At 40.4% G+C, this 25,674-nt stretch overlaps 1 protein-coding gene across 8 annotated transcripts in view; it reads right to left on the reverse strand.

Moving 5' to 3' along the window:
- The window catches only part of adgrd2 (adhesion G protein-coupled receptor D2), a 56,495-nt gene extending 36,368 nt beyond the window's left edge, over nt 1-20,127 (reverse strand). Inside the window, exons 1-9 of one of the 8 annotated variants that reach the window (XM_077224962.1) lie at nt 19,870-20,107; nt 19,541-19,601; nt 19,390-19,439; nt 19,210-19,270; nt 9,380-9,619; nt 5,809-6,462; nt 4,335-4,463; nt 3,671-3,756; nt 2,661-2,939 (exon numbers count right to left, since the gene is read on the reverse strand). In XM_077224962.1, the coding sequence (XP_077081077.1) occupies nt 2,661-2,939; nt 3,671-3,756; nt 4,335-4,463; nt 5,809-6,462; nt 9,380-9,619; nt 19,210-19,270; nt 19,390-19,431 (1,491 nt within the window). In that variant the 5' untranslated portion in view covers nt 19,432-19,439; nt 19,541-19,601; nt 19,870-20,107. Of the gene's footprint in view, nt 1-2,660; nt 2,940-3,670; nt 3,757-4,334; nt 4,464-5,808; nt 6,463-9,379; nt 9,620-19,209; nt 19,271-19,389; nt 19,602-19,869 lie in introns of all 8 variants that reach the window. The other 7 variants (XM_077224957.1, XM_077224956.1, XM_077224955.1 and 4 more) reach the window with 7 other exon arrangements.
- Between the last annotated feature and the right edge of the window lie 5,547 nt (nt 20,128-25,674).

The following is a 25,674-nucleotide window of genomic DNA, read 5'->3' on the forward strand; positions in this document are numbered from 1 at the left end:
TGAAAACAGTTGTGCGGCTTCATATTTGTGTGGAAACTGTGATACATTTTTCAAGATATATATTTTTTAAAAGAACAGGATTTATTTTAAATGACCTTACGGTCACTTTTTATAAATTTATCAATAATCAATCTTTTGAACAGTAGTGCATTTATGAATGACATTACTGAATTATAAGAAACAGGTAAAAATCAGTGGAATGTGGCAAAAACTAACAAGTAATTCCAAGTTAATGTTTCATAATCCTGATAACATGACATTACAAGTGCAACATGTATAAACTTATGAACAATAAATGTCCCAATTGGGAGTGTGTGTGGAATTTTCAAGCTAATTAAACGTTCATGTTATATCTTTTGGTTGCATTTGTGAGTTAATAAAAATGTAACTGGTTGTGTAAACTTCGCACATAATATCTAAATATCGATAAATCAATCGATATAGCCATGAATTGTTTTGAGGTAATATCGTATCGTTGGCTGAAAGAATCGATATCTTATCATATCGTGATGAACTGTCCGATTTACACGCCTAAACACAAATGAGTTATTCTTTATTATTCTTCGGGTCACTTCAGTCGTCTCTTTCATGCTGTGCCATTTACTAATCAATGAATAGGCTAGCTATTTACAATAAGCACTTTTCTCAAAAATAATTATTAAAAAAAACATTAACCTAAGAACTGGCTGACTAAAATCAGCTTCAAACTGCTATCTCATGAAATAAAGGCGAATCTTTAATTTTTAACAATTTAAAGGTAGGCTCCACAGTGTTATTTTGTCAGTCAATCGTGAACGTCTGGTGGTTGAAAGCTTCTGGCAACATTACATCCAGGAGAGAAGAGCATTCTAGAGAAAGAGCAAGTAGAGAGTTTGAGTTTGAGCGCGCACACGTTATATCTGAGCGAGAGCAGAAGAGCCATGACACTGTATATTTGAGTTTTGTGCGAGAGTAAAGTAAATCAGCCAGCGAGCTGAGAGATTTGTAGTGACGCATTACTTAGATGCGCTCTCGACATTTGTCATTAAAATAACGCCATTGAAACGGCCTCAAATAAACAATAAAAAGGTGAAGATAATCGTGTCTGAAAGCGGCAGTCAATTTAAAAAAAATGTGCTGCCTTAAACATCAATTTCATTGTACTTGAAAAGTAATTTCAACTTAAATTACATTAAACTGACTTAAAAAAATGAGTTTTATCTTGTATAACGTATAAAAAGAGTTGAAAATTGCTTAACTTATTTTGAGGAGTTACAACAATGTAAAAACATACACTGCAAAATCTTCTAAAGTGGTAAAGTGACATAAGATATTAAGTCTTGTAAAATAAAAATGAAGAGAGTTTTGGCTTAAAACAAGGAAAATTATCTGCCAATGGAGTAAGAAAAAATAATCTTGTTTCTGTTTGAATTAAGATTATTTTTCTTACAGCATTTGCAGATTATTTTGCTTTTTTTAAGCATCAACTCACTTAATTTTGATTTATATCTTATGTCATTTTACTCATCTAGTAAATGCATCTTGATTTAAGAATATTTAGAAATTTGGACTGGAAATTAGCGCTGTGCAATTAATTGAATTTCGATTTCGATTTCGGCTCCCAACGATCACCAAAATAGTACAATCGACGTTCTGTTTTGCAAGAACACTCTTATTTTGTCTTGAGTTCTGAATGACACACACACGCGCACATCCGCCCCTCCCGAAGCCTTAAACTCTCTCAGCTTCAATGTTTAAACTGATAAGACTTAAAAAGAAGTGAAAATGATTAACTTTAGTTATGATGCAATGCTGGCCCGATTGTGCAAGTGACAATTCCGTCATGTCCCGACTCACTAAACACGAGTGTGTAGTTTCGACGCTTGCCTTGTCCAACACATTTTGAGCTGAGAGACGAGAGAGAGAAGACGCGGCACCGCTGAACACTCACGCGGTTTGTGAAATTGCGTCTTGGAGAAAGTTTTAAAGTTATTGATTTGATTTTATAATCTGTGGATTAATTTAGGCTACTCATACAATCTACTGTACATGCTAAAGTGAATCAATGTTTGTGAGGGAATTATAACTGGTGGACCAGCGAGAATTATTAAAATACTTATTGAAGTATTATCTGTTATATTATTTATTTTAGTAGTTAAAGTACAATAAATGTTCAAATTTCGCTTTTTTAAGAATGGTTGAAAGGTGTCTTTTTAATAAATGCAACACATTCCCAAAGTCATGTGAAATAATCGTGTTACATAATCGTGATTTCAATACTGACCAAAATAATCGTATTTATGATTTACGGTATTATGATTTTTTCCATAATCGCGGAAATTAGACAAAAATACTCAGTATTTTATGCAATGTTGTCATAACTTATGATTGAGATTGAGATGGTGCTTCATTTACATTTACATTTATTCATTTAGCAGTCGCTTTTATCCAAAGCGACTTACACATGAGAACAATAGAAGCAGTTAAACTAGCAGTAGGACAACAATATGTGAGTGCTATAACCTCTCTCAGTTTAATCTAATGCAATGCAATGTAGTTTTTTTTTAATAAAAATAGAATAGAATAGAAGAGAAGAGAAAGTGTTAGTATTACTGGATCAAGTGCTGCCGAAAAAGATGCGTCTTCAGCAGTTTCTTGAAAGTGGTACGGACTTCAGTCACCTCTTTGATGCTGTGCCATTTGCTGGCCTCCTCTTGGCTGAGGAGTGAATCTGCGATGGTGATGAAGCTCTGGCCGAGTCTCTCAGCATCTCGCCGGCTCTGGTTTGCTGTGCTGGGAAGATCAGCGGCCCGAGAGAGAACATGCATCAGAGAAACCATATCTCTGTCCTCCAGAGGTTTATGCTCCTTCAGAACCGCTCGCTCAGAAGCGTTTAGCAGACGGGACACCGAAGACCAGCTCTGCCCATCCACAGTATCAGAGAACACATCGTCTGCAGTCTGAGAGAAACGGGACAAGACACGAGCTAGATGGGCTTTATATTTTCTTAATTTAGTTCTTACATTACTATTAGGAGTGTAACGATACCCTCTTGCCACGATTCGATACATAACACGATACTGAACTCACGATACGATATTATTGCGATACTCTAAGACATATGATAAAAGGTTGATTAAAATGCTAAATTTGATATTACATTATGTGTGTAAATGAACAGGCTTGGACTTGGTGCTGGAAACCCAACACACAGGACAATAGAGACACCAGAATAACCATATTCATGATTCTGAAGATGAAAAAACTGAATTATTTTAGACGAATATACTTGCGCTCTGTCACTGACTAGATATATTTAAAATAATGTTGGCCACTATTTACTGGTAACATCAGACATTTGGTATTATCAGGACACACAAATATTCCCCCATTGCATTATTATACATTATTCAACATTATATAACATTATATATAGTAGTTTAATGTAGCGCTGACACTAAAACTCTGAAAACTTGAATTTTTTCTCACATAGTAATTTTAATTTTGGGTGAACTATACACAATACATATTGTTGCATTTTTGCATTGCGTTATATTGTGTCACGATATATTGTTACACCCCTGATTATTATTACTAGTTTTACTTTTATTGCTGCAGCTGTTTTTGGTTATTTGTAATGACAGATACTGTGTGTAAGATACTCATGCTGAGAAAGCACTCGACTCTGTACCATCCCGAACTGCAGGAGATCCTGCATGAAGTGGCTTGGGTTGGACCTTAGAGATTCTCTCAGTTCCTTCATCTTCAGATAATGTTCTGTGGGTCAGAGAGTCAAGTCAAGTCAGCTTTATTTATATGGCGCTTTTTACAATACAGATTGTCCCAAAGCAGCTTTACAGACATAACAGGAAAATAATGCAACAAAGGTGTTGTTTCCAGAAGAAAATAGTGCCATAGTCCAGTTTAAGTAAGCTCAGTGATGTTTCATTTTTGTTGTAAAAAAGTTATTAATTTAGTTAATTTATATGTATAGGCACTCTGGAGAAAACCGGGATGTCATCGTCCAGCTCAGCTCAATAATATTGTTGAATATTAAATTAAATGTCCCCAACTAAGCAAGCCAAAAGCCAACGGCGAAAAAAGGTGACAGTGACAGAAACCAAAACTCCATCAGTGACAGAATGGAGAAAAAAACCTTGTGAGAAACCAGACTCAGTCGCTCAGTTCTGCTCTGAACAAACAGTGTATGATTATGATTATGATTCAGGCAGCATTACAGGTCAGAGGTAAGATTGGATCAAAACATTCAGAATATTATATAGAGCTGTCAGGCCGAGCACAACACTTCAATACATTCAGACTTAAATCAGCTACAGCAACCTTTTCACACACACCTTTGGTGCTTCTGCAGATGAAAGGGAATGTGTGTGTGCAGACGGCAGAACTGTACTGAGGCTGACCGTCAGACCGGCCATTAAAAACCTCACATTCCTCGTCCCGTCTCTGTGCCGTCTTCAGGGACCCTGCGGAAATAATTATATCCACCACAGATAAACAGAAACTTACAAACTACAATTCATCAGCTGAAACAAACACTAAATTATAATAATAATAATTATATATATAGTTGTCCTATACTTGGATCTTGCATATTTAACAAAAAACTATAATAAAACTATATTTATATGTGTGTGTGTATATATAAAACCCCGCCAATCCCTCTGTTCGCTGATTGGCCCTGGTAAAAAATGTATCGGAGAAAACCAAAGTCTACAGCACAATCCCAGACTAGTACCCCAGTACTGAAGGGAAATGAAAATTGAGCGGAAGTACGTAATAAAACACATCAACTTTGGTTAAAGCATTGCAGAGATATAGCCTCACAGTCATTTTGGCTTGCTCTTCATCAAATTCATTTGCATATTATTCACTAACGGTTTGACAAATCAACTTCAATCCTATAATATTTTTGTGAGCATGGTCTGAAGATGATCTGGTTCAATTTTCGTGAAAATCGGAGCAACGGCCTATAGGAGTAGTTCGGAAATTTATGTTTTACTGAAAATTAAAAATTGGCAGAAAATTGCCCCTTCCGTGCTTGGCGCCTAATTATAGTAGGCAAATATTTATTTACAGATCCCACATAGATCTTCTGATATTTAACAAAAAATTATAATTGTTCAAAATATATAACAAATATAATTCAAAGTTGAGATTTAAAGCTACAATGGACACTTAGTAATGAATTAAATATATAGTGAAAAAAATATGTTTTATTAGGCAAAATATTTAACAACAATAAGTATATTTTAAATATTAAAGTAACGTATTAAATATAAAAATCAAAACATTAAGTGCTAAGACTTTTATATCAGTACAAAAATGCAAAAAAGGTCTCCACTCTAAAAATAATTTAAATGATTACAAACGTTTCTTGTCAGTCTGTGCAGACCTTATTTTTCTTCATTTTTGTACTTAAATATAAATATAAAATATAAATAAATAAATAATATAGGCCTATATTTAGATTACAATAGTGCATGTTAAAGTATATGATTATAATAATAAACTAAGCTAATTGTGGCAGACACATTCTGGACGGAGTGATTACACTTTACTATATATTCACATAGAAAACAGCTGTTTTAAATTGTAATAATATTTCACAATATTACTGTTTTCTTCTTTTTTTTCTTTTTAATCAAATAAATGCAGTCATAGTGAGCATAAGAGACTTATTTTAAAACATTAAAAACCTTACCGATCCAAAACTTTTGACTGGTAGTGTATATTTACATATTATATATATTTCGATTATACTAGTGCATGTTAAAGTGTGCTATTATAATAATAATAAACAAAGCTAACCTGGACAGTTGAGTGCTGCAGACACATTCTGGACGGAGTGATGGACAGTGATGAGGCTCCAGTCCCGCCATGTGAATAAAGCTCTGTGATTGGTCAGCTCTGAGCAGGTGTTCAGCGCCTGCACCTGTTTTAGCTCCAGAGCTACATCCCAAATGTTCAGGTCAGTCAAGTTTCCAAAAAACGGCTCCGTAAAAGTTCCACCAAAGGTATCCTGGTCTTGCCCTAATATAAATATCCCATCTCCATATATATCATTCGCCTTTTCTCGTGCCTTCCCTTGCCCAGAATCTCCCGTTCTACCGTCCACATAAATCGCCCAAAATCCATCGTTTGAGCGCCACGTGACGCAAACATGGTGCCAGTCTTCGTCAATGGGCAGCTCGGCTTTATACGGGTGATGTTGTCCTTGAATGAGAAGCGCTAGGCGGACCTTTCTTTCGGCGTGGTTTCGCTTGGACTCGTCGATCTGTCCGCGCAGCTGGAACTCGTTGAATGAAACGCGCGCGGCATACGAGAACACCGTGGACACGTTCTCGTGCCGCGGGTCCCACTGCACACGCACGCAAACGCTCACCGCGGACAGTGACGGGAAAGACGCGTTCACTCTGGCATAGCCGTCCTTAGACTTGAAAGATAAGCCTGGGAAGACCGTTCCTGTGAAGATTGAGAGATTTCATTAGACACTGGTTAAAACTTTCTATTTTCAATGGTAAAAGACCCAGAGAAAATGGCTGTCCTACTACTTTCTTTCCCTGCTGAAGGACAAAAACACCATAAATAATCCTAACCCAATATATGTTAATATTTTGCTAACATTTCCCATTAAAGCAATCATGGGAAATGAAAAATGAAAATTATCTTATAATTTACTCCCCCTCAAGCCATCCTAGGTGTTTATGACTTACTTCTTTCAGCAGAACACAATCAGAGTTATATTAAAAATATCCTGGCTCTTCCCAGATTTATAATGGGAGTGAATGGTACCTTGGATTTTGAAGCCCAACAAAGTACATCCATCCATCATAAAAGTAATCCATACGGCTCCAGTGAGTTAATAAAGGCATTCCAGTGGCGGCTGGTGGGTTTTAAAATAGAGGAGGCAAACAAAATTTTAGCGGTGGGATTTTTATCTACTTTAAAATGGCTTTTTTGGTCACTTATATGAATTTTTATAGAAAACAACACAGACACCAAGACAATATAGATATAAGTTTTAGCCTATTACTTGAAGCAAAAAACGATCCTTCCATTCTTTTAAAAGTCTGTGTTAAAAGCTGATCGTTTGGCCGTTTAGTAAAGCTGATTGTTATAGCCTATATTCAACTTAGGCATGGGGTCTTCCTTTATTTTTAATTTGCAGCTGTCGTTTGAATGGAAGTTTAGTACATTTGTTTGCGAATATTTCAAATATTCAATATCTCTACACTCCATAGTTGCATCAGCGGTAGCAGTTCAAACTATAAAACGTAATATATGTCTTGTCGACGATAGGTTCATATACCAAGGGAAGCTAGCGTCCTCTGCCATGTTACTTTTCTCAACACTCCTAGTCGCTGTAAGTGAAATACTCGATGGTGATTGGCAATTTTTTTTTAACAACGGAGGCACAAGTCTCTAGCTATGGATTATCCTCTTCCCTTTCTCTTTCCCCTCAAATTCGCACTTCAAAGATTCGGTACACGCGGTGGTTACACTTAAAGGGACAATGTGAAGGAATTTCTCCCATCTAGTGGTGAAATTGTATTTTGCATTCAAACGAATTGTGCTCTCCAGCGGCTCGCTTTTTCAAATGCGTGTTGCATCTACGGTAGCCGTTATGTACCAAAAAGCTATGACAGGATGTCTAAAAATAGCACTTCATCGGGTTTTCCTTCGGGTGAACAGGTTTGTTATTTTAAACAAACTTCAACTTGACACAACGTACAAACGGATGTTTGATAGAATTGAAAGTTTCCAAAGGCAGAGAAGCGACCATAAGCAGCTTGTAAGTTATAGACCGTAACATTGACTTATCGTTACCTGTTGAGAAAAAAGCAGGCAAGTTCAGCGTCTCTTTTGAAAGCTTTCTCCTGCATCAACTCTTTCCACCTGGAAAAAGCGGTCCCGACATTAAACCTTGTTTTTTTGCAATCTTCGGTCCTGTGGCTCCACAAAAGTATGGTCCTCCATTATAAATAAGCGTGCAGTGCAGCCTTTTAAACTTGCCGGGGCAGTGACAAGCGTCTCTCAAATCTCCTTGTCCTGTTCTGCTGCTTTCAGTCACGTGATGCTGGCTCTGAACGAAAACGCGTTGGTCTAGTACTTTTTGACCCTCTCTGCTATTAGTTTTTCAAGATGGCGGAACGACATGGAAGCCTCCGTGGACCTACCCGTCACATGTATATAAAGATTATAAATTCTTCGTTTACGAGTCAGATCATTGGCAGATGTATTTGTACACCATTGAGGACATATTTATGAATAAAAATATTGATTTTAGATAATAAAATATTTAAAAAACTACACATTGTCCCTTTAAAGAGATGACATTACAAACAAGAAATACATGTTCTGACACATTCAGACATCAAAATTTGGGTAGGCTGTGCCTTCCTTGCCTCCTCTGACGAGCCACCAATGAGGCCTTCTGAAGTGAAGTCATGTATTTTCGGGTCAGAGGTCATGTCTCGGGTCAGAGGTCACTCGTCATGTGTTGGGTCAGAGGTCATGCCTCGGGTCAGAGGTCACTCGTCAGGCGTTGGGTCAGAGGTCATTCCTTGGGTCAGAGGTAACTCGTCATGCATTGGGTCAGAGGTCATTCGTCATACGTTGGGTCAGAGTCCACTCGTCATGCGTCGTGTCAGAGGTCATGCCTCGGGTCAGAGGTAACTCGTCATGTGTTGGGTCAGAGGTCACTCGTCATGCGTCGTGTCAGAGGTCATTCGTCATGCATCGGGTCAGAGGTCACTCTTCGTACGACACTCTTCGGAACTCGCGTACGACCATTACCGGAAGCCAGTGATTATAGCTTATAAAATTATAAATATGGATATTTTTCTTTCACAAACGCATGGATTCGCTTCAGAAGGTCTTTATTAACCCGCTGGAGCCGTATGGATTACTTTTATGATGGATGGATGCAGTTTTATCACTACCATTATAAAGCTAGGAAGAGCCAGGATATTTTTTAATGTAGTTAAATAAGTCATATACACCTAGGGTGGCTTTTTTTTAACTAAACCTTTAGATTATGAAAACATTATTTCTGAAAGTTTTCTGAACGTTCAAAACATCCAGTTTTTTTAATGTTTTAACGTTGTTTTTTATGCAAACGTTAAGGAAACATTCCATTTTTTCATTTTGCGAATGTTACTTTTGGATGTTCTCTGAACATTCTGAAACATTTAAAAAATAGATGACCAACCTACTAAAACATTTCAGAAAAAAACGTCCCATGAACAATGTTTTTGCTCTAATGTTTTGAGAAAATTATTAAAAACCACATAACTTTGAAAAAACATTCTAGTAACATTACAGGAAGAACGTTTGCTTGCTCATAACTTGTTAGACTGTCTCAGAAAACCAAACTTACTTTGTTTGGGAAGATGGGCTGTGGGGTTCTGGCTTCTGTTGGTTCTGAACCAAACGGGGCTCTGGAGGTTGGATCTGAAGAGTAACTGCTGGGCTCCCTCCTCGTCCTCTTTGACCCCTGAGGTTGTGAGGACACTCGACTGACCATGGCAGTAACGCAAAGCTTGTTTGAAGCTGAACGATGTGTTCACAAGCAGGTACATGGCATCGTTCTGGAGCAGAAGGTTCGAGTCTGGCACATCTGCAACAGGTTGCGATTTATACAGCGCTTTTAACGATATAAATTGTTTCAAAGCAGCTTTACAGTGATAATAGGAAATTTCTAAACTTAAAAAGGTTTCATTCTTATTGATAACCATAGGCCGCCATTGCAATTCAGAAGCCCGTTTCAAAGAATATGTGCAATGGCTTTACTGTTTGGAACTATTTGCGCTTGCAAAAAAGAGTAAATTTACAATATTGTATCTAAATTGTAAGCCACAGAATAGCCCTATTGTGTGTAATGTAAAGGATACATCATGCAGATGCACGGCATGATGTATCCTTTACATTAAATCAACATTTACATTGAATATTGTATCTAAATTGTAAGCCACAGAATAGCCTATTGACCTACTGTTTATTGAATTGATGTATTAAATCAATATCACATTTGCAAACGTGCTGATATAATGTCCCTATCCTGGTGTATACTGACCATAATCCCCTGGTTTTCCTTTTTCGAATGTCAAATTCGAATCAAAGACTGATGCGCTGGTCTTTGTTGATACAAGGTTTTAACTTGGAAATTCGGCACAAGAAGGGGTGTGAAAATATACTTGCTGATGCCTTGTCACGTGCGCCATGTTAATTTGGGGATTAAGAATTGTTTTGGTGGTTACAAATAATAATTTGTAATTTTAAGGGTGGGGGTGTTACGGTTGTGACGTAATGCAGCTATGTTGTTTCTGCTGTTATTGCTGCTGTCTCCTTCTCCTTTAGGATTGGTCCTGGATCTAATGCAACGCTATTGGAGGTTTGATCAGAGAAGAGGTCTGGACTATAAATTCCCTGGAATTGCTGTAGAGGGTGCTCTCTGCCTCTTTGATTGCCCCGGTGTTGTACTGTGTGTTTGTCAGCCGGTGACAATGTAGAAGAAGAAGAAGAAGAAGAAGAAGAAGTTTTATTTATATAGCGCCTTTCCAAAGCTCAAGGTCGCTTTACATGGTACCTTTATAATACATTTAACACTGACGCACAACTTTACAATCACAAAGGGCACATATAATCACATTTAGGCGAAGTACAAGTTAAACAGATATGTTTTTAACTGTGTCTTGAAAGCAGTCACTGATGAGATATTTCGAAGTGAAAGGGGCAGTGAATTCCATAATGTTGGCGCATTAACACTGAATGACCTTCCACCTACTGTAGATAATCGAAAACGAGGGATGGACAGTAAACCAAGTTCAGTTGATCTGAGAGAGCGTGCAGGACGGTAGGTGAAAAGTAGATCAGACAAATATGGGGGTGCAAGACCGTTTAATGCCTTATATGTTGAAAGCAATACCTTAAAGTGGATACGTGATGAAACAGGTAACCAGTGAAGGTCATGAAGCACCGGAGTAATGTGAGCAGAACGCCTGGTGGAGGTGAGAACTCTTGCTGCTGAGTTTTGGACGTACTGCAATCTTGCAATAAGTTTTTTGGGAAGGCCAAGAAATAAAGCATTGCAATAATCCAGACGTGATGTGATTGATGCATGAATTAAGAGTTCGGCGTCAGCTAAAGTGAGAGATGGTCTTAGACGAGCAATATTTCGAAGATGAAAGAAAGAGTTTTTAACAAAGGAAGAAATATGAGAGCCAAAAGACAGAGTTGAGTCAAATAAGACACAGAGGTTGCGAGTCAGTGATGAAGGCTTTATATGGAAACCATCAATATAGAAGGACTGGTCCATCCTTTTGACTGAAACTGGAGAACCAATCACTAAAATCTCAGTTTTATTATCATTTAATTTGAGGAAGTTAATGTAGCCCAATCGTGTGATTTATGTGCTCTTAGCTTGTGTTAGCAGAATGTTGTGTAACTACTTTGATACTGTGTGATCTGTACCCAGCACATCAGTGCCCGTGATCGTATCTGTAGGTTTATGAATAATTTGAGCAGCCGTAGGGGGTGAGTGCCTTGTTTTCTTTGTAGGCCGAAAGGCCGTTATTTTTCTCCTGGTTATTGTGCTAGTTAAGGAGATAGGGTATTTCATTGTATGTTTTTTTTTTTTTTTTTCACAGGAAAGGTAGCGTTCGTGGGAAAGTTAGTTCTGTTTGGTTTAATTGTTTTGGCATTAGCTCACCCCTGAAGATCTTGCTTCCAATCTTTTTCCCTGCTTGTTTGATTGTTTGATTCTGTATTTTATAGATATTGTTCTATGAATGTCAAGACAATGTGGCCCTGTAAACAACTCAGAGGGCAAGAAAATAGCAATAAACTCAAGCTAACCAAAGGAATTGGTTTTGTTGTTTATGTTAACCCTGACCTAGACCAGGGATCGTAACAACGGGAAAACAGTACTCTTGCTCGTTTGATACTGCTTTTATATATATATATATATATATATATATATTATTTAAAAAAAGAACTTATACTTTTTTTCAGGTAATCTAGGTTTTTGGAAGCATTTTTATTAATTTTGGTGATTTTTTTTCCAAAAGCCCCCATTAATTTCCAACCCAGGCTCTTTTTAGAGTGCATGCGGTTTCAAGTAAAATGCTACTGGTTTACTTCCAAATGTTCACATATTTAATACATCCAATAATACGGCTTTATGGTTAAGCATCAGTGGATTAAATATTAAAGTCCCCCTGTGGTGAAAATCCAGCTTTTAATGTTGTTTTTAATGTGCTTTGAGATGTACACCATTGCTGAGTATTTTCTCCTTAAAACTGCAATGAACCAAAGACTGTCTCAAAATCACGGTTTGAAATTGCTGGTGTTTCTGACGTCACAAACTACCTTGTAACCAATCAGGGGTGCGTTTCCCATACATCGACGTAACTCGCTGCTTCACTATCTGTCACATGCCTGTCCGGTCTTGTGTTGCACATGTGTTTATTTTCGGCCATGTGCTCTTGTCGTTGTCTGATCCCTCCCCCTCGTTACCTGATTATTGTTTGAGTTCTTCCACCTGTCCCCTCTTGATTTGTTCCCTTCTTAAGTCTCCTCTTGTTTGCAGTCTTTGTCGGATCATTGTCTAATGTTTCCTGTTCCCTGTGATCCTCCAGTAAGTTTCATGTTCTGTTTTGGTTTTATATTTATTAGTTATGTTTTCCCCGTCGTGGGATTTGTTTTGTGTTTATGTTTTCTTTTGTAAATAAATATAATTTCTAATTATTAGACTAATTCTAATTTCTAATCCTCACACCTTTTTGCCTTGCACGTTCCGTGACATAACGATCCGAAAAAATGAGGACTCAGCGGAGAAGAGGGGCCACGTCAGAGACTGTTCACGTTCCGTCTGCCCAGTCAGAGACTGTTCACGTCCTGCCTGCCCAGTCAGAGAATGTTCACGTCACGTCTGCCCACCCAGGGACTGTTCACGCTCCGTTTTCCCAGTCAGAAACTGTGCACGTCCCGTCTGCCCAGTCTGAGACAGATCAGGAGATTCCCATTCGTGTGGCCGCCAAGGCGCTTATGGACTATTTGGAACGTCTGGCTCGGATCCTGGACATGCCGGTATGTGCTATTCCCGAGCCGTAGCTAGTGTCTGTCGTTCCCGAGCCGGAGCCTGTGTCTGCCGTTCCAGGGTCGGAGTCTGTTCCTGAGCCGGGGCCTGTTCCTGAGCCGGAGCCAAGGCCAGTGCCTGTTCCAGAGTCAGAGCCAGTGCCTGTTCCAGAGCCGGAGCCAGTGTTTGTTCCAGAGCCGGAGGCAGAGCCAATGCCCGTTCCAGAGCCGGAGGCAGAACCAGTGCCCGTTCCAGAGCCGGAGGCAGAGCTAGTACCCGTTCCAGAGCTGGAGGCAGAGCCAGTGCCGTCTGCCTTCATGGACCTGGACTATCTGGAGCGTCTGGCTCGGATCCTGGACATGCCCGTGTCTGCTGTTCCGGAGCCGGAGCCAGTGTCTCCTGTTCCAGGGCCGGAGCCAGTGTCTCCTGTTCAAGGGCCGGAGCCAGTGTCTCCTGTTCCAGGGCCGGAGCCAGTGTCTACTGTTCTAGGGCCGGAGCCAGTGTCTCCTGTTCCAGGGCCGGAGGCAGAACCAGTGCCCGTTCCAGAGCCGGAGGCAGAGCCAGTGCCGTCTGCCTTCATGGACCTGGACTATCTGGAGTGTCTGGCTCGGATCCTGGACATGCCCGTGTCTGCTGTTCCGGAGCCGGAGCCAGTGTCTCCTGTTCCAGAGCCGGAGGCAGAGCCAGTGCCCGTTCATGAGCCGGTGGCAGAGCCAATGCCCGTTCCAGAGCCGGAGGCAGAGCCAATGCCCGTTCCAGAGCCGGAGGCAGAGCCAGGGCCTGTTCCAGAGCCAGTGCCCATTCCAGAGCTGGAGCCAATGTCTGTTCCAGAGCCAGTGCCTGTTCCAGCGCCAGAGCAAGTGTTTGTTTCTGTGTTTGTGACTGTTACAGTTCTTGTGGCTTTTCCTGAGCCGGTGTCTGCTGTTTCTGAGCCGATGTCTGCTGTTCCTGAGCCGGTGTCTGCTGTTCCTGCGCCTGAGCCACCGTCGTGGCCACCCGAGGGGTCTTCAACGCCCTGGCCGCCTGAGGGGTCTCCACCGCCCTTGCCGCCCGAGGGGTCTCCACCGCCCTGACCGCTCGAGGGGTCTTCACCGCCCTGGCCGCCCGAGGGGTCTTCAACGCCCTGGCCGCCTGAGGGGTCTCCACCGCCCTGGCCGCCCGGGGGTCTCCACCGCCCTGGCCGCTCGAGGGGTCTTCACCGCCCTGGCCGCCCGAGGGGTCTTCACCGCCCTGGCCGCCCGAGGGGTCTTCACCGCCCTGGCCGCCCGAGGGGTCTTCACCGCCCTGGCCGCCCGAGGGGTCTTCACCGCCCTGGCCGCCCGAGGGGTCGTCTGCTTCGCCCTGGCCTCCCAGGACTAAGCGTTCTGTTCCTCTCGTACCGCCCCGGTCTGGCCCTCCCGCCCCGCCCCGATCTGGCCCTCCCGCCCCGCCCCGGTCTGGCCCTCCCGTCCCGCCCCGCCCAGGTGTTTCCTTCCTGTCCCGCCCTGGTCTTATGGAGCGTCTGGTAGCCGCTCCGTAGGGAGGGGGTAATGTCATATGCCTGTGCTGTCTTGTGTTGCACATGGGTGTTTTGTTATTTTGGGCCATGTGCTCTTGTCGTTGTCTGATCCCTCCCCCTCGTTACCCTATTATTGTTTGAGTTCTTCCACCCTTCCCCTCTTGATTTGTTCCCTTCTTAAGTCTCCTCTTGTTTGCAGTCTTTGTCGGATCGTTGTCTAATGTTTCCTGTTCCCTGTGATCCTCCAGTAAGTTTCATGTGACAATGATTTAGACAATGATTGATTAAGTCGACATGTCATGCAAACAAGAAACTCTGCTTCTAACCACAGGTCGAGAGCTGTCGCCCCAAACACACAACTCTGCGATACTGTTTGCGAATGTTCGTTGGAACGATGGTTTCGGGAAACACCGAGTTGTTGAAATATGCAGATAACGATGGAACTTGCGAACATAGTTGGCTAACGATGCTTTCGGGAAACACAACCCAGATCAAAGTGTGATCGTCAACGAGTGGATCTCAGAGCTGCTGTGAGTGAGTGGAGGCGGGGCTCATTTGCATATTCATATAACTGAGAATACTAAAGAAGGCAAGGGTGTAGAGTTACATTCACGCTATTTTAAGACATGAAGAAATTTAAAAGACTAAAAGACTAAAAAGATCTTTTTAGTGTAGATCTATCTCTTTAATAGATCTACACTAAAAAAATCAGTTGTTTTTACAAAAGAAATCCTGGCAGCTGTGGTTGCCAGAATGATTCGGTAAAAAATAGAATAAAAAATGAAAGATTAACCTGTAAATTTAACAACACTAAAATAATGCAATAAACATTCATTAATCAACAGAAGATGTAACAAAACCCATAAACTAATAAAACTATTAAGAAACATAATTATTTAAATTAAATACTGTCAAAATGTAATTCTGGGAAACACAGGGAATTCTGGGAATGTTTACAGTTCCCTATCAGTCACTCATGTTTGACGTTACGTCGACGTGATGACGTTATTGGGATCACTTCAGGGAGACCTATCATCTAGGCGCGAGCAGCAAGTGACGCCAACATTTCTATGTTCAAACAAACTGCTGTTTTCACAGTAAAAGAGCCCTCCGTCTGATCGTCACCGAGGTCGACCTCCTGCGGCGTCCGCAGAAAGTCGGCCCCGCCCGTCCAGGCTGCTGCCGAACCAGGAGGCAAGCGGAGGTGCAAACGACCCTGAGACGGGCGACTCAGGGGTGGATCAGACTGCTCTTCAGGAGATGACTGCTCCTTTCCCCGGGGGAGGACTGGGCGGAGAATCTTTTGTTTCCTTTTCTTTTTGTTCAGCCAACTGAAATGGGGGCGCCTCGGGACCGCACAGGTAGATCTGTTTGCCGACCCAGACACGTCCCACTGCCAGTTGTTCTTCTCCCTGACCGAGGGCACCCTTGGTACGGGAGCAGGGCACACAGCTGGCCCCGGGACCTATGCAAGTATGTGTTTCCCCCAGTGAGCCTTCTTTCACAGACCCTGTGGAGGTCTTGCTTGTTGCGCTCTATTGGCCCAACCGGACCTGTGGAACTAGTGCTCCTCACGACAGCCCCTCCCTGGCCCATTCCTCTGAGAGAGGACCTGCTCTCTCAGAGATGGGGCACCCTATGGCACCCACGTCCAGACCTCTGGAAACTACCTGTCTGGTCCCTGGACGGGACGCGGAGGTTCTAGGTGACCTACCCCAAGCCGTAGTCGACACCATCACTTCCGCTACAGCCCCCTCAACGAGGCGCCTCTATGCATTGAAGTGGAACCTGTTCGTTGAGTGGGGTTCTTCTCACGAGGAGAACCCCCGAATTTGCTCAATCAGAGCTGTACTTGTGTATGTTGCCGCTATCGCCACACATCACCATGCAGTTGAGGGTAAGTCCCTGGGAAAGCACGACCTGATCGTCAGGTTCCTGAGGGGGGCGAGAAGACTAAATCCTCCTCGCCCGTTCTCTATACCCTCTTGGGATTTTTCTTTGGTCCTTTCGGCACTTCAGAGACCACCCTTTGAGCCTTTGCAGTCAGCTGAGTTAAATAATTCTGTCCTGTACAACAGTACTCCAGGTTGCATTGGCCTCTATCAAGAGGGTAGGGGACCAGTATGCATTTTCGGTCAAGGAATCGTGCCTAGAATTCGGCCCGGCTAACTCTCACGTGATCCTGAGATCCCGACCTGAATACGTGTCCAAGTTTCCTACAACTCCCTTTCAGGGACCAGGTGGTAAACCTGCAAGCGCTGCCTTCGGAGGCGGCAGACCCAGCCCCGGCTTTTCTCTGTCCCGTTCGCACTCTGCGCCTATATGTGGACAGAACGTAAAGCCTCAGGTCCTCAGATCAGTTCTTTGTTCTAAGGCTGTCTCCAAGCAGAGGATGGCCCACTGGATAGTGAATGCCAACGCCTTGGCTTACGAAGCCCAAGCGTGCCCTGCCCGCCCGGGTTGAGAGCCCACTCCACTGGGAGTGTCGCTTCTTCTTAGGCGCTGGCACACGGCACCTCGCTGACAGACATCTGTAAAGCTGCGGGCTGGGCGACATCTAACACGTTCGCTAGGTTTTATAGCCTACGTGTCGAGCTGGTTTCTTCCTGTGTGCTCGCTTCAACTAGCCGTTAAAAATCTCTATATATTTTTAAATGGAACAGTTCAGTGAACCTCTATACAAATTATATAATACAGTTTGCATGTATTATATTACAGTTATATAATACAATTTATCCTTTTTGATACATCAGTCTTTTATGGATCATAATATAGTGAGAATATGGAACTCACACTCAAATAGGAAAACCGGCTCAATTTTATTTAGAGACACAAACTGAGCAAAGATATGCAATTTGGTGCAGATGGTGATATTTATATGCAGGGTTCCAGACTGCGACCAAATTGGTCGCATATGCGACCATTTTTTGAGAATGTGCGAGTAAAAATGTTATGTGGTCGCATTTGTGCGATTGGAGGCTTGAGCAACAGAACGCCGTTGTATCAGCTGCTGCAGTCCGTAACTTATGTTCAAAATGAACGAGTAGGCTACATCATGAATCCATTTTCCAAACCGTGTTTTTGACTTATTCTGAATCACTACGGTACGCCTATAATAAGTGTTTATATTCAGACTATTTTATCCCGGGGTTGTCTCGGCTGCGGAGTAGCCCAGTGTCTGCGTGACTCGCCATAGACATTAACGGAGAGAAGTTCCGTCTACAATGTTCTTCCGCAAGACACAGGCAGTTTATTTATTGACGAACGTAGACGTCACGTGCATTGCACACTGATGGTGAAACGCGCCAATTACGAATTCACGAATTAAGGCATATACAAATGATAAAAATTGTCTCACGAAACACAGCGCCCCTTCCTCCTACGTCTTTTCAGCGGTTATATTTTCCTCTGTCGAGCGATTACTCTCATGATCGCTCGACAGAGGAAAAGGAAATTATTATAAAATGCAGAAGGTAAGGAGTGTGAGATTTCTGCTTTTTGTTACAACTATAAACTTTGATAACGAAAAATCTGTATCAGTTTATTATAATACTGTAATCTTTTAAAATGTAATGCATACATTTGAATGTTTAATGATTTTTAAAAGATAGAAAGATGATAATAGACAGATAGATAGATAGATAGATAGATAGATAGATAGATAGATAGATAGATAGATAGATAGATAGAATATGACTCAAATGTAAATAGATAGATTGTATATAATTCAAATGTAAAAGGCTTAAAATTACAGATTAAAATTACTGTCCAAAATCCATGAAAATCCTGAAATTTGTCAATGATAATTAATATATTACAGGTATTTCTGCTGCATCCCAGAAAGCCTTTGCCAGCCTTGGTCCATTAAAACCACTATTCATCAGCATGCATTGATTAATCCCATGGCATGTAGCAAAAAAAAAAAAAAAAAGTGCGACCAAATCATATGCTGGTGCGACCAACTGAGAAAGTTGGTAGCACCAGTGCAATCAGTGGAAAAGTTCCTCTGGAGCCCTGTTTATATGGGCAAAACGTATCGCTTGTAATGTAAATCAATGAGATCTGTATAATAGTATAACAGACTACTTACATAAAATGCATGTAAATATCAGTTGTGTCTCTATTTCTGCCAATAATATGTCTTAGTAAGATATTTAAATGCTTAGTTTTATGATCAAATCGGTTTTAAAACATATAATGCAATACAATGATGATTAAGAGATGAATAAATAAACCTTCCTTAAAAGCCTGATGATCATATTTGATATTCACATTTGAATCAAGTAAACTGAAGTCACTTTAGTAAGTGTTCTTCTTGAAATATTACTAACAACATCAAAGTTAGTCTCGTTTACTTTTTAATAATCAGTAAAGATTTCACAGCAATAAGACACGTGAAGCACGAGCTGATAGTGGACGTTTTAAAATTACACAAAGGCTTTTACATGCTAAAAAAAGTCAAAACTATCAATCAGACGACATAATGCATGTAGTAGATTGTGTGAAAGTTTTTTTCAGCAAAGTTTTGATCATGTTGATCAAAAGGCCTTAGAAATTAATATGTTAAATATGATACGGCAGGCTTTATAGGGTTAATTATTGTTTGTGAGGGTAAAATACAACATTTACTTACCCAAAATTCCTCTTTCTGCCCTGTCTGACCATGATTGAGTTGGTTCACAGGTACCCATAATCTTCATTGTAAAACATACAAAGAAAAAAAAGAGAGCAGAGAACGTGGGTATTTAAAATGATCATTCTTGAAGAATTTCAACAATGAGTTATAGAGAAAGAAGTTGGAATTTAACATTACCATTGCATTAGCCAAAATCAGCCCAAAGAGCAATGAAGACATCTTCACATCTGGACAAAGCAGGACAGCTGATTTAAATAATGCCATTAACAAAGCAAACCGAAGGAAAACTGCATCTCAACTCATCAGGTGACCTCACTGCAGTCCCTACTTTTACAGGAAAGCAGATGGTCTCAGTCACTCTCACTTGTCTTCCTCAAATGTAACTTAATCTTTTGTAAAAAAAACAACAACAAAAAAATAAAACATGACGTAATTATTAAAGCATGAAAAACAGGTGTATGTGACACAAAACTTAACACTCCTGAACTAAATTACTGTTCAAAAGTATCAGACCACATTGAAAATCAAGCAAGTGGCAAGTTTTAGGATTTGTTACCTTTAAATAAAATGTGCATTTACTCATAAATTGCAGATAATATAATTTGTAATGGGAAAAATGTTATATTAGAAAAGAAAGCAAAAAAGCTGAATCTTCACCAGCATCAGACTTTTTGCCCCGGATGAACTGAATATGAAGAGATTTGACTTGCATGTGCTGTTTGCCATGTGATGATCTTCAGCGGCTGGACTCCTAGCATCCATACGTCTGTTTGGAGTGTGATGTGTAATCGCATCTGTCTCATATTATCTATTATGCTTTAACACCGTCTTCATCCTTCAGTTCGCAAGTGTAATATCCAAACTCAAATCCATCGCATCCAGACTGTCCTTCTTCTTTCTCCCAGTGTGTGCGTCTCAGGATCTGAGCGCAGACCCCCTCGTAGATGTCCAGCCCACCAACTCGGCCGTCATTTTAGCACTTCGCTTTGTAATGCTAATGGATGTCATTTATTAAAGTAGACTTCTTGCGCAAGCGGTGTGAATGTTGGCACACACAGTTCATCAAGCACAGCGGGACTCTTACCACTGCAGAATGCCACTTATTTATGCACAAACTTCACAAACACACACACACACACACACACACACACACACACACACACACACACACACACACACACACACACACACACACACACACACACCGTAAAGTATTACAACACTTGTTCAAATGGCATGCTGTGAGCTCAGTCTCAACAAAAAGCAACATTTTGTAAGCATATATAAACTGACACTAGTGAAAGTAATTTCCACCACGATGTTAGTTCAACGGGTTTTTGCTTGTCGCATTGAAAGCTGCCCAATAAAGCTGTTTTGTTTTCTGTAGGCTAAGCTTTAGTGTCCTGCAGGACTGCATCAGAGAACACAACAAAAGCAATGACATCACTAATGCACAGTTTACACCAGTGTGCCAAAGAAAGCCTGCTATTAGTATGCACTGTGGAGTACAGCCTCAACACCAGCAAAGAGTTCTGAGACCACTAATGAACAATCTGTTTGTAAATCTAAAACTATTCTAAATATTTCATAATGGTCTCGTAGTGCATGTCAAAAAGAATTGACTCAAGTCAAGTCACCCTCATTTATATAGCGCTTTTAACAGTATAGATTGTTTCAAAGCAGCTTTACAGTGATAATAGGAAATTAAAGTAACAGATTGTTTTGGCTTTAGGCTATAACAGCTCTAAAATAAAGTTATTGTCCAGCTAAAGATAGTTTGGATTGATGACGTTGCAAAGATCATTAGTTATTAACTTGTGCTGGGTACACACCAAAAGATTTTTTACATCTAATAAGATTTTCAAAATGTGATAGACCACAAACAAGGCCAATTGAGGATCAAGGCCTTTAGAATTCCAAATGTGGCAGCAATGTTTTACATGTTTAAACCAAAGTTTATGTATTTTTGCATTGGAAAATACATCTTAATAATAATAACCATAATAATAATAATAATAATGATATTAACAAAACTAAATTCAATTTTTTTTCTGTCAAATTGCAGATGACAGAATTTAAATCATAACAACACTCTGAATAGTTTTATGCTGCTGCATAAGAAGACATACATGTCTATGTATGCATGGGATCAGCAGAGCCAATCAGCTGAATGACTGAACTAGATATTTGCAATGGAAAAAAAAATACTGTAAAAACAGAATGCACGCTTTTTTTTTAGAAGCTTTTCACCAGTGGCATCAGACTTTTGTAAATTACATGAAAATAAAGGTTCCAAAAGGGTGTTTTCACGACAGTGCCATAAAATAAAAAATTGTGGTTCCACGTAAACCTTTCAGTGAGCAGTTCTCAAAATAAACATTTTTTTCTTGGTGTGAAGAACATTAATAATCAGTAGAACTCTTTTGTACTATAAAAAAAAAAAAAAAAAAAAAAATTTTGTGGAATGTAAAGGTTCCAAGGATGTTAAAGATTCTTCATGGAACCGATAAAGAACCTTTATTTTTAAGACTGTAAAGAATTGAATATTAAGAGATTTGACTTACAGGTGTATTTGTAATGACACCTTCTGCTTGTTATAAACTTCTCCAATTTACATTTTGTTTATTTTTGTTTATTTGCAAATACTTAGAAAAAAACATGCCTCCCTAAATGTGAAAAAAACAACAAAAAAACCAATTTTATTAGTGTTGAGCCGTTATCGGCGTTAACGTGAGACTCTTATCGGGCGATAAAAAAAAAATATCGCCGTTAATCTATTCTCAAAGTTTGGTTGGGATCATAAAATAGCTTTTTCGAATATCGTTATATTTTCGCGCAATTCCATGTGTAGCCTAGTATATTTGACATAATTGACGCCGCGCCTACTGTCACAGATCGCGCAGCAGGGTATTTCCCTGTCAGGGACACGACGTGTATACTTTTACATGTTACGTTGGGCGACGTTCCTCACGTTACTTTATTTTAATGCATTACATGTTGTTAAATGAGTTTATTCCAAGCGCGCTGTATCTTTTTCTGGGCATGAGCGATTCTCAATTTACAAATGAATCACTCTTTTGAGTTGTTTCTGTTCAAAGACTTCATCAAACAAGTTGGCAGATCTGTCTAAATCGGTTCGCGAATCAGTCTGAATGATCTGTTCAGTTCCTCACGCACTGAATCGTCTGAAGCGCATTCAATCACACTCGACTCGGATTCGTAACAGGAAGATTTAAGAACATCAAGAGCGTTGGATGAAGTGGCCGTGGACCTACAGTTTAGTCTAGCGAAAGCAAATCTGCAAATGCATCATATTTTTGCCAGCGATGAAGATATTTATTATTGGAACATCTTCGTAAGATGTCTGTGAATGAATGATTCCAGAGAACGATACATTCGATTTAATTTCATTCAGGTAATACATTTTACAACCAAACAGATTATCACGCCACGATAACACTACTAAAAAGTATGACATTATCAGTTTTTTGGACATATACATTAATTTTTAGGTTACAAAAAAACGGTTCAGAGCATCGGCGCACTGGCAAAGGTTAACAGGTTAAATAAGCTAACGTTACCATTGTGTACAGTTTATGAAATGAACACCCGGCATCCCACGGTAATGTGTGTGTATTGCGCAGGGGCATAGTCACACGAATAGTTTACATTGATTGAAAACTAATTTGTTTAAAAAGGAGGAGGCTATTGCCGGTAAAGGCAGGTTCACATAAAATCATTATGACATATGACATTATTTTTTGATCTAACGAGCATCTGGTTTGGCGATGCAAAAACGGACTGTAGCTACGTCGTATTGTTTTTTCTTCCAATTAGCCTACTATGTTAAAAAAATGACGAAAACATGTTACTTGTTCAATTAATAAACCGTTTGTTTGATGACAAATCGCTAAAGATGAAATTGGCCTCCCTTTCTGTCATTGTGAGTGTGCGTTTTTTTTTTTCCGAACGATAATTCGACTTTTGCTCCTCCATTGCCGAATGGCATTTTTGGCAGAAATTCACATCCCTACGCGAGGCGAACTATTCTCAAAGACTTACTTTTAGTCATTATTTGGGTAGCACACATAGTCTGAATGCCTTCGGCAGAATTCAAATGAGCCATTCTAATCTAGATTAATTCCAAGATTACAGTGAGATTAATCTAGATTAAAAAATTTAATCTGTGCCCACCTCTAAAATATACACAAAAAAATAATAATTTCTGACTTGTTTACTATGAATGAAAAGAAACACTTGTTGTTCTTTTACTTTTGATCCTCCACAGCCATTTGTAATTAAGAATTAAATATTCTTATCTTTTAAGTTGTTTCCCTCAAAACTACTTCAGACAGGCATTCAGAAACCCAGCAGAATTCCCCTTTGCACATAATATATGATTCCCCAGGGCCTCAACAAAAGCTCTCACACCGCAGTGACCACACACTCGGCCTCTGAATGCCGGCACAGTGCCACAGCCAGAGTCAGAGTTATGTGCCAAGCAGAAAGAAAAATGGAGGACTAGTTACTAATGCAGTCAAGAACATGTAGAACAATACAAATATCCCTGGAGGTAATTAAGGTTTTGTGTTTGGTTGACCTTTATGAAGAACCTTGGTTCAAAGTTGTAACACCTACAGCTGGCAGCCATACTGGATAGAGTAACTTAAGTCACAGCAATGAATCCTGGCTCATAAAATGCAGCACTGCTTTGGGCTTAAATGAGTATTACTGCCTTAGAGGAAGGAGAAGTTCAGGCATTTTCCGAAGGAAACCCAGAGCAACAGACAACCGCAGTGTGAATAAAAGCAAAGAAGTACCTTTTAAACACTCGCTTTGTCATGGCAGATGCTCAATCACTCCCAAAACAGCTGATTAGTGCTTTTCTAAAATGACTCAGACCGAACCCTTGCTAGCTAAAAGGGTTCAAAAGAAAGTGAAGACACTCAAACAGGGAACGTTCTCAAAACGTTCTGGCAAGGTTATCTCAAAGTTTATTAACAAAGGTTCTTTTATTAACATTAAAAGGTTAGTTACCCCCTAAAATGGTAATTCTGAAAATACAATATTGACACTTCAAAAAGTTCATAAAGAGATCGTGAAACTAATCTATATGAATTAAGCGGATTAGTCCAACATTTCTTAAAAAGAGACACAATTGCTTTATATAATGAACAGGCTGTATTTAGGCTTTTATTCACTATAAACATTAATCTACTCATGGTAAACAGAAACTCAAGCATGTTTGCTCGACGTGCAAGAACCAATGAGCTTTGTTCTCGTGTATCACGCAGCACATTTGAGCTTCCTCAAGAACCAATCAGGTTCATTTTTGTGTTACACAGCAAATTTGAGCTTCCTCAAGAACCAATCAGGTTCTTGTGTTACGCAGCACATTTGAGCTTCTGCAAGAACCAATCAGGTTCTTGTGTTACGCAGCACTTTTGAGCTTCCTCAAGAACCAATGAGGTTCGTTCTCGTGTTACGCAGCACGTTTGAGCTTCCTCAAGAACCAATCAGGTTCATTCCCGTGTTACGCAGCACGTTTGAGCTTCAGCAAGAACCAATCAGGTTCATTCTTGTGTTACACAGCAAATTTGAGCTTCCTCAAGAACCAATCAGGTTCTTGTGTTACGCAGCACTTTTTAGCTTCCTCAAGAACCAATCAGGTTCATTCTTGTGTTACGCAGCACATTTGAGCTTCCTCAAGAACCAATCAGGTTCATTCTTGTGTTACGCAGCACATTTGAGCTTCCTCAAGAACCAATCAGGTTCGTTCTCGTGTTACGCAGCACGTTTGAGCTTCCTCAAGAACCAATCAGGTTCATTCTCGTGTTACACAGCATGTTTGAGCTTCCTCAAGAACCAATCAGGTTCATTCCCGTGTTACACAGCACGTTTGAGCTTCAGCAAGAACCAATCAGGTTCATTCTCGTGTTACACAGCACGTTTGAGCTTCCTCAAGAACCAATCAGGTTCATTCTCGTGTTACACAGCACGTTTGAGCTTCAGCAAGAACCAATCAGGTTCATTCTCGTGTTACGCAGCACGTTTGAGCTTCAGCAAGAACCAATCAGGTTCATTCTCGTGTTACACAGCACGTTTGAGCTTCCTCAAGAACCAATCAGGTTCATTCTCGTGTTACGCAGCACGTTTGAGCTTCAGCAAGAACCAATCTGGTTCATTCTCGTGTTACACAGCACGTTTGAGCTTCCTCAAGAACCAATCAGGTTCGTTCTTGTTACGCAGCACGTTTGAGCTTCTGCAAGAAACAATCAGGGTCATTCTCGTGTAACGCAGCACGTTTGAGCTTCTGCAAGCACCAATCAGGTTAATTCTTGTGTTACGCAGCATGTTTGAGCTTCAGCAAGAACCAATCAGGTTCATTCTTGTGTTACGCAGCATGTTTGAGCTTCAGCAAGAACCAATCAGGTTCATTCTTGTGTTACGCAGCACATTTGA

This window comes from Siphateles boraxobius, unplaced genomic scaffold, assembly GCF_051911475.1.
Source record: "Siphateles boraxobius isolate OS27281-9 unplaced genomic scaffold, OSU_SipBor_1 95, whole genome shotgun sequence".
Classification (NCBI taxonomy): domain Eukaryota; kingdom Metazoa; phylum Chordata; class Actinopteri; order Cypriniformes; family Leuciscidae; genus Siphateles; species Siphateles boraxobius.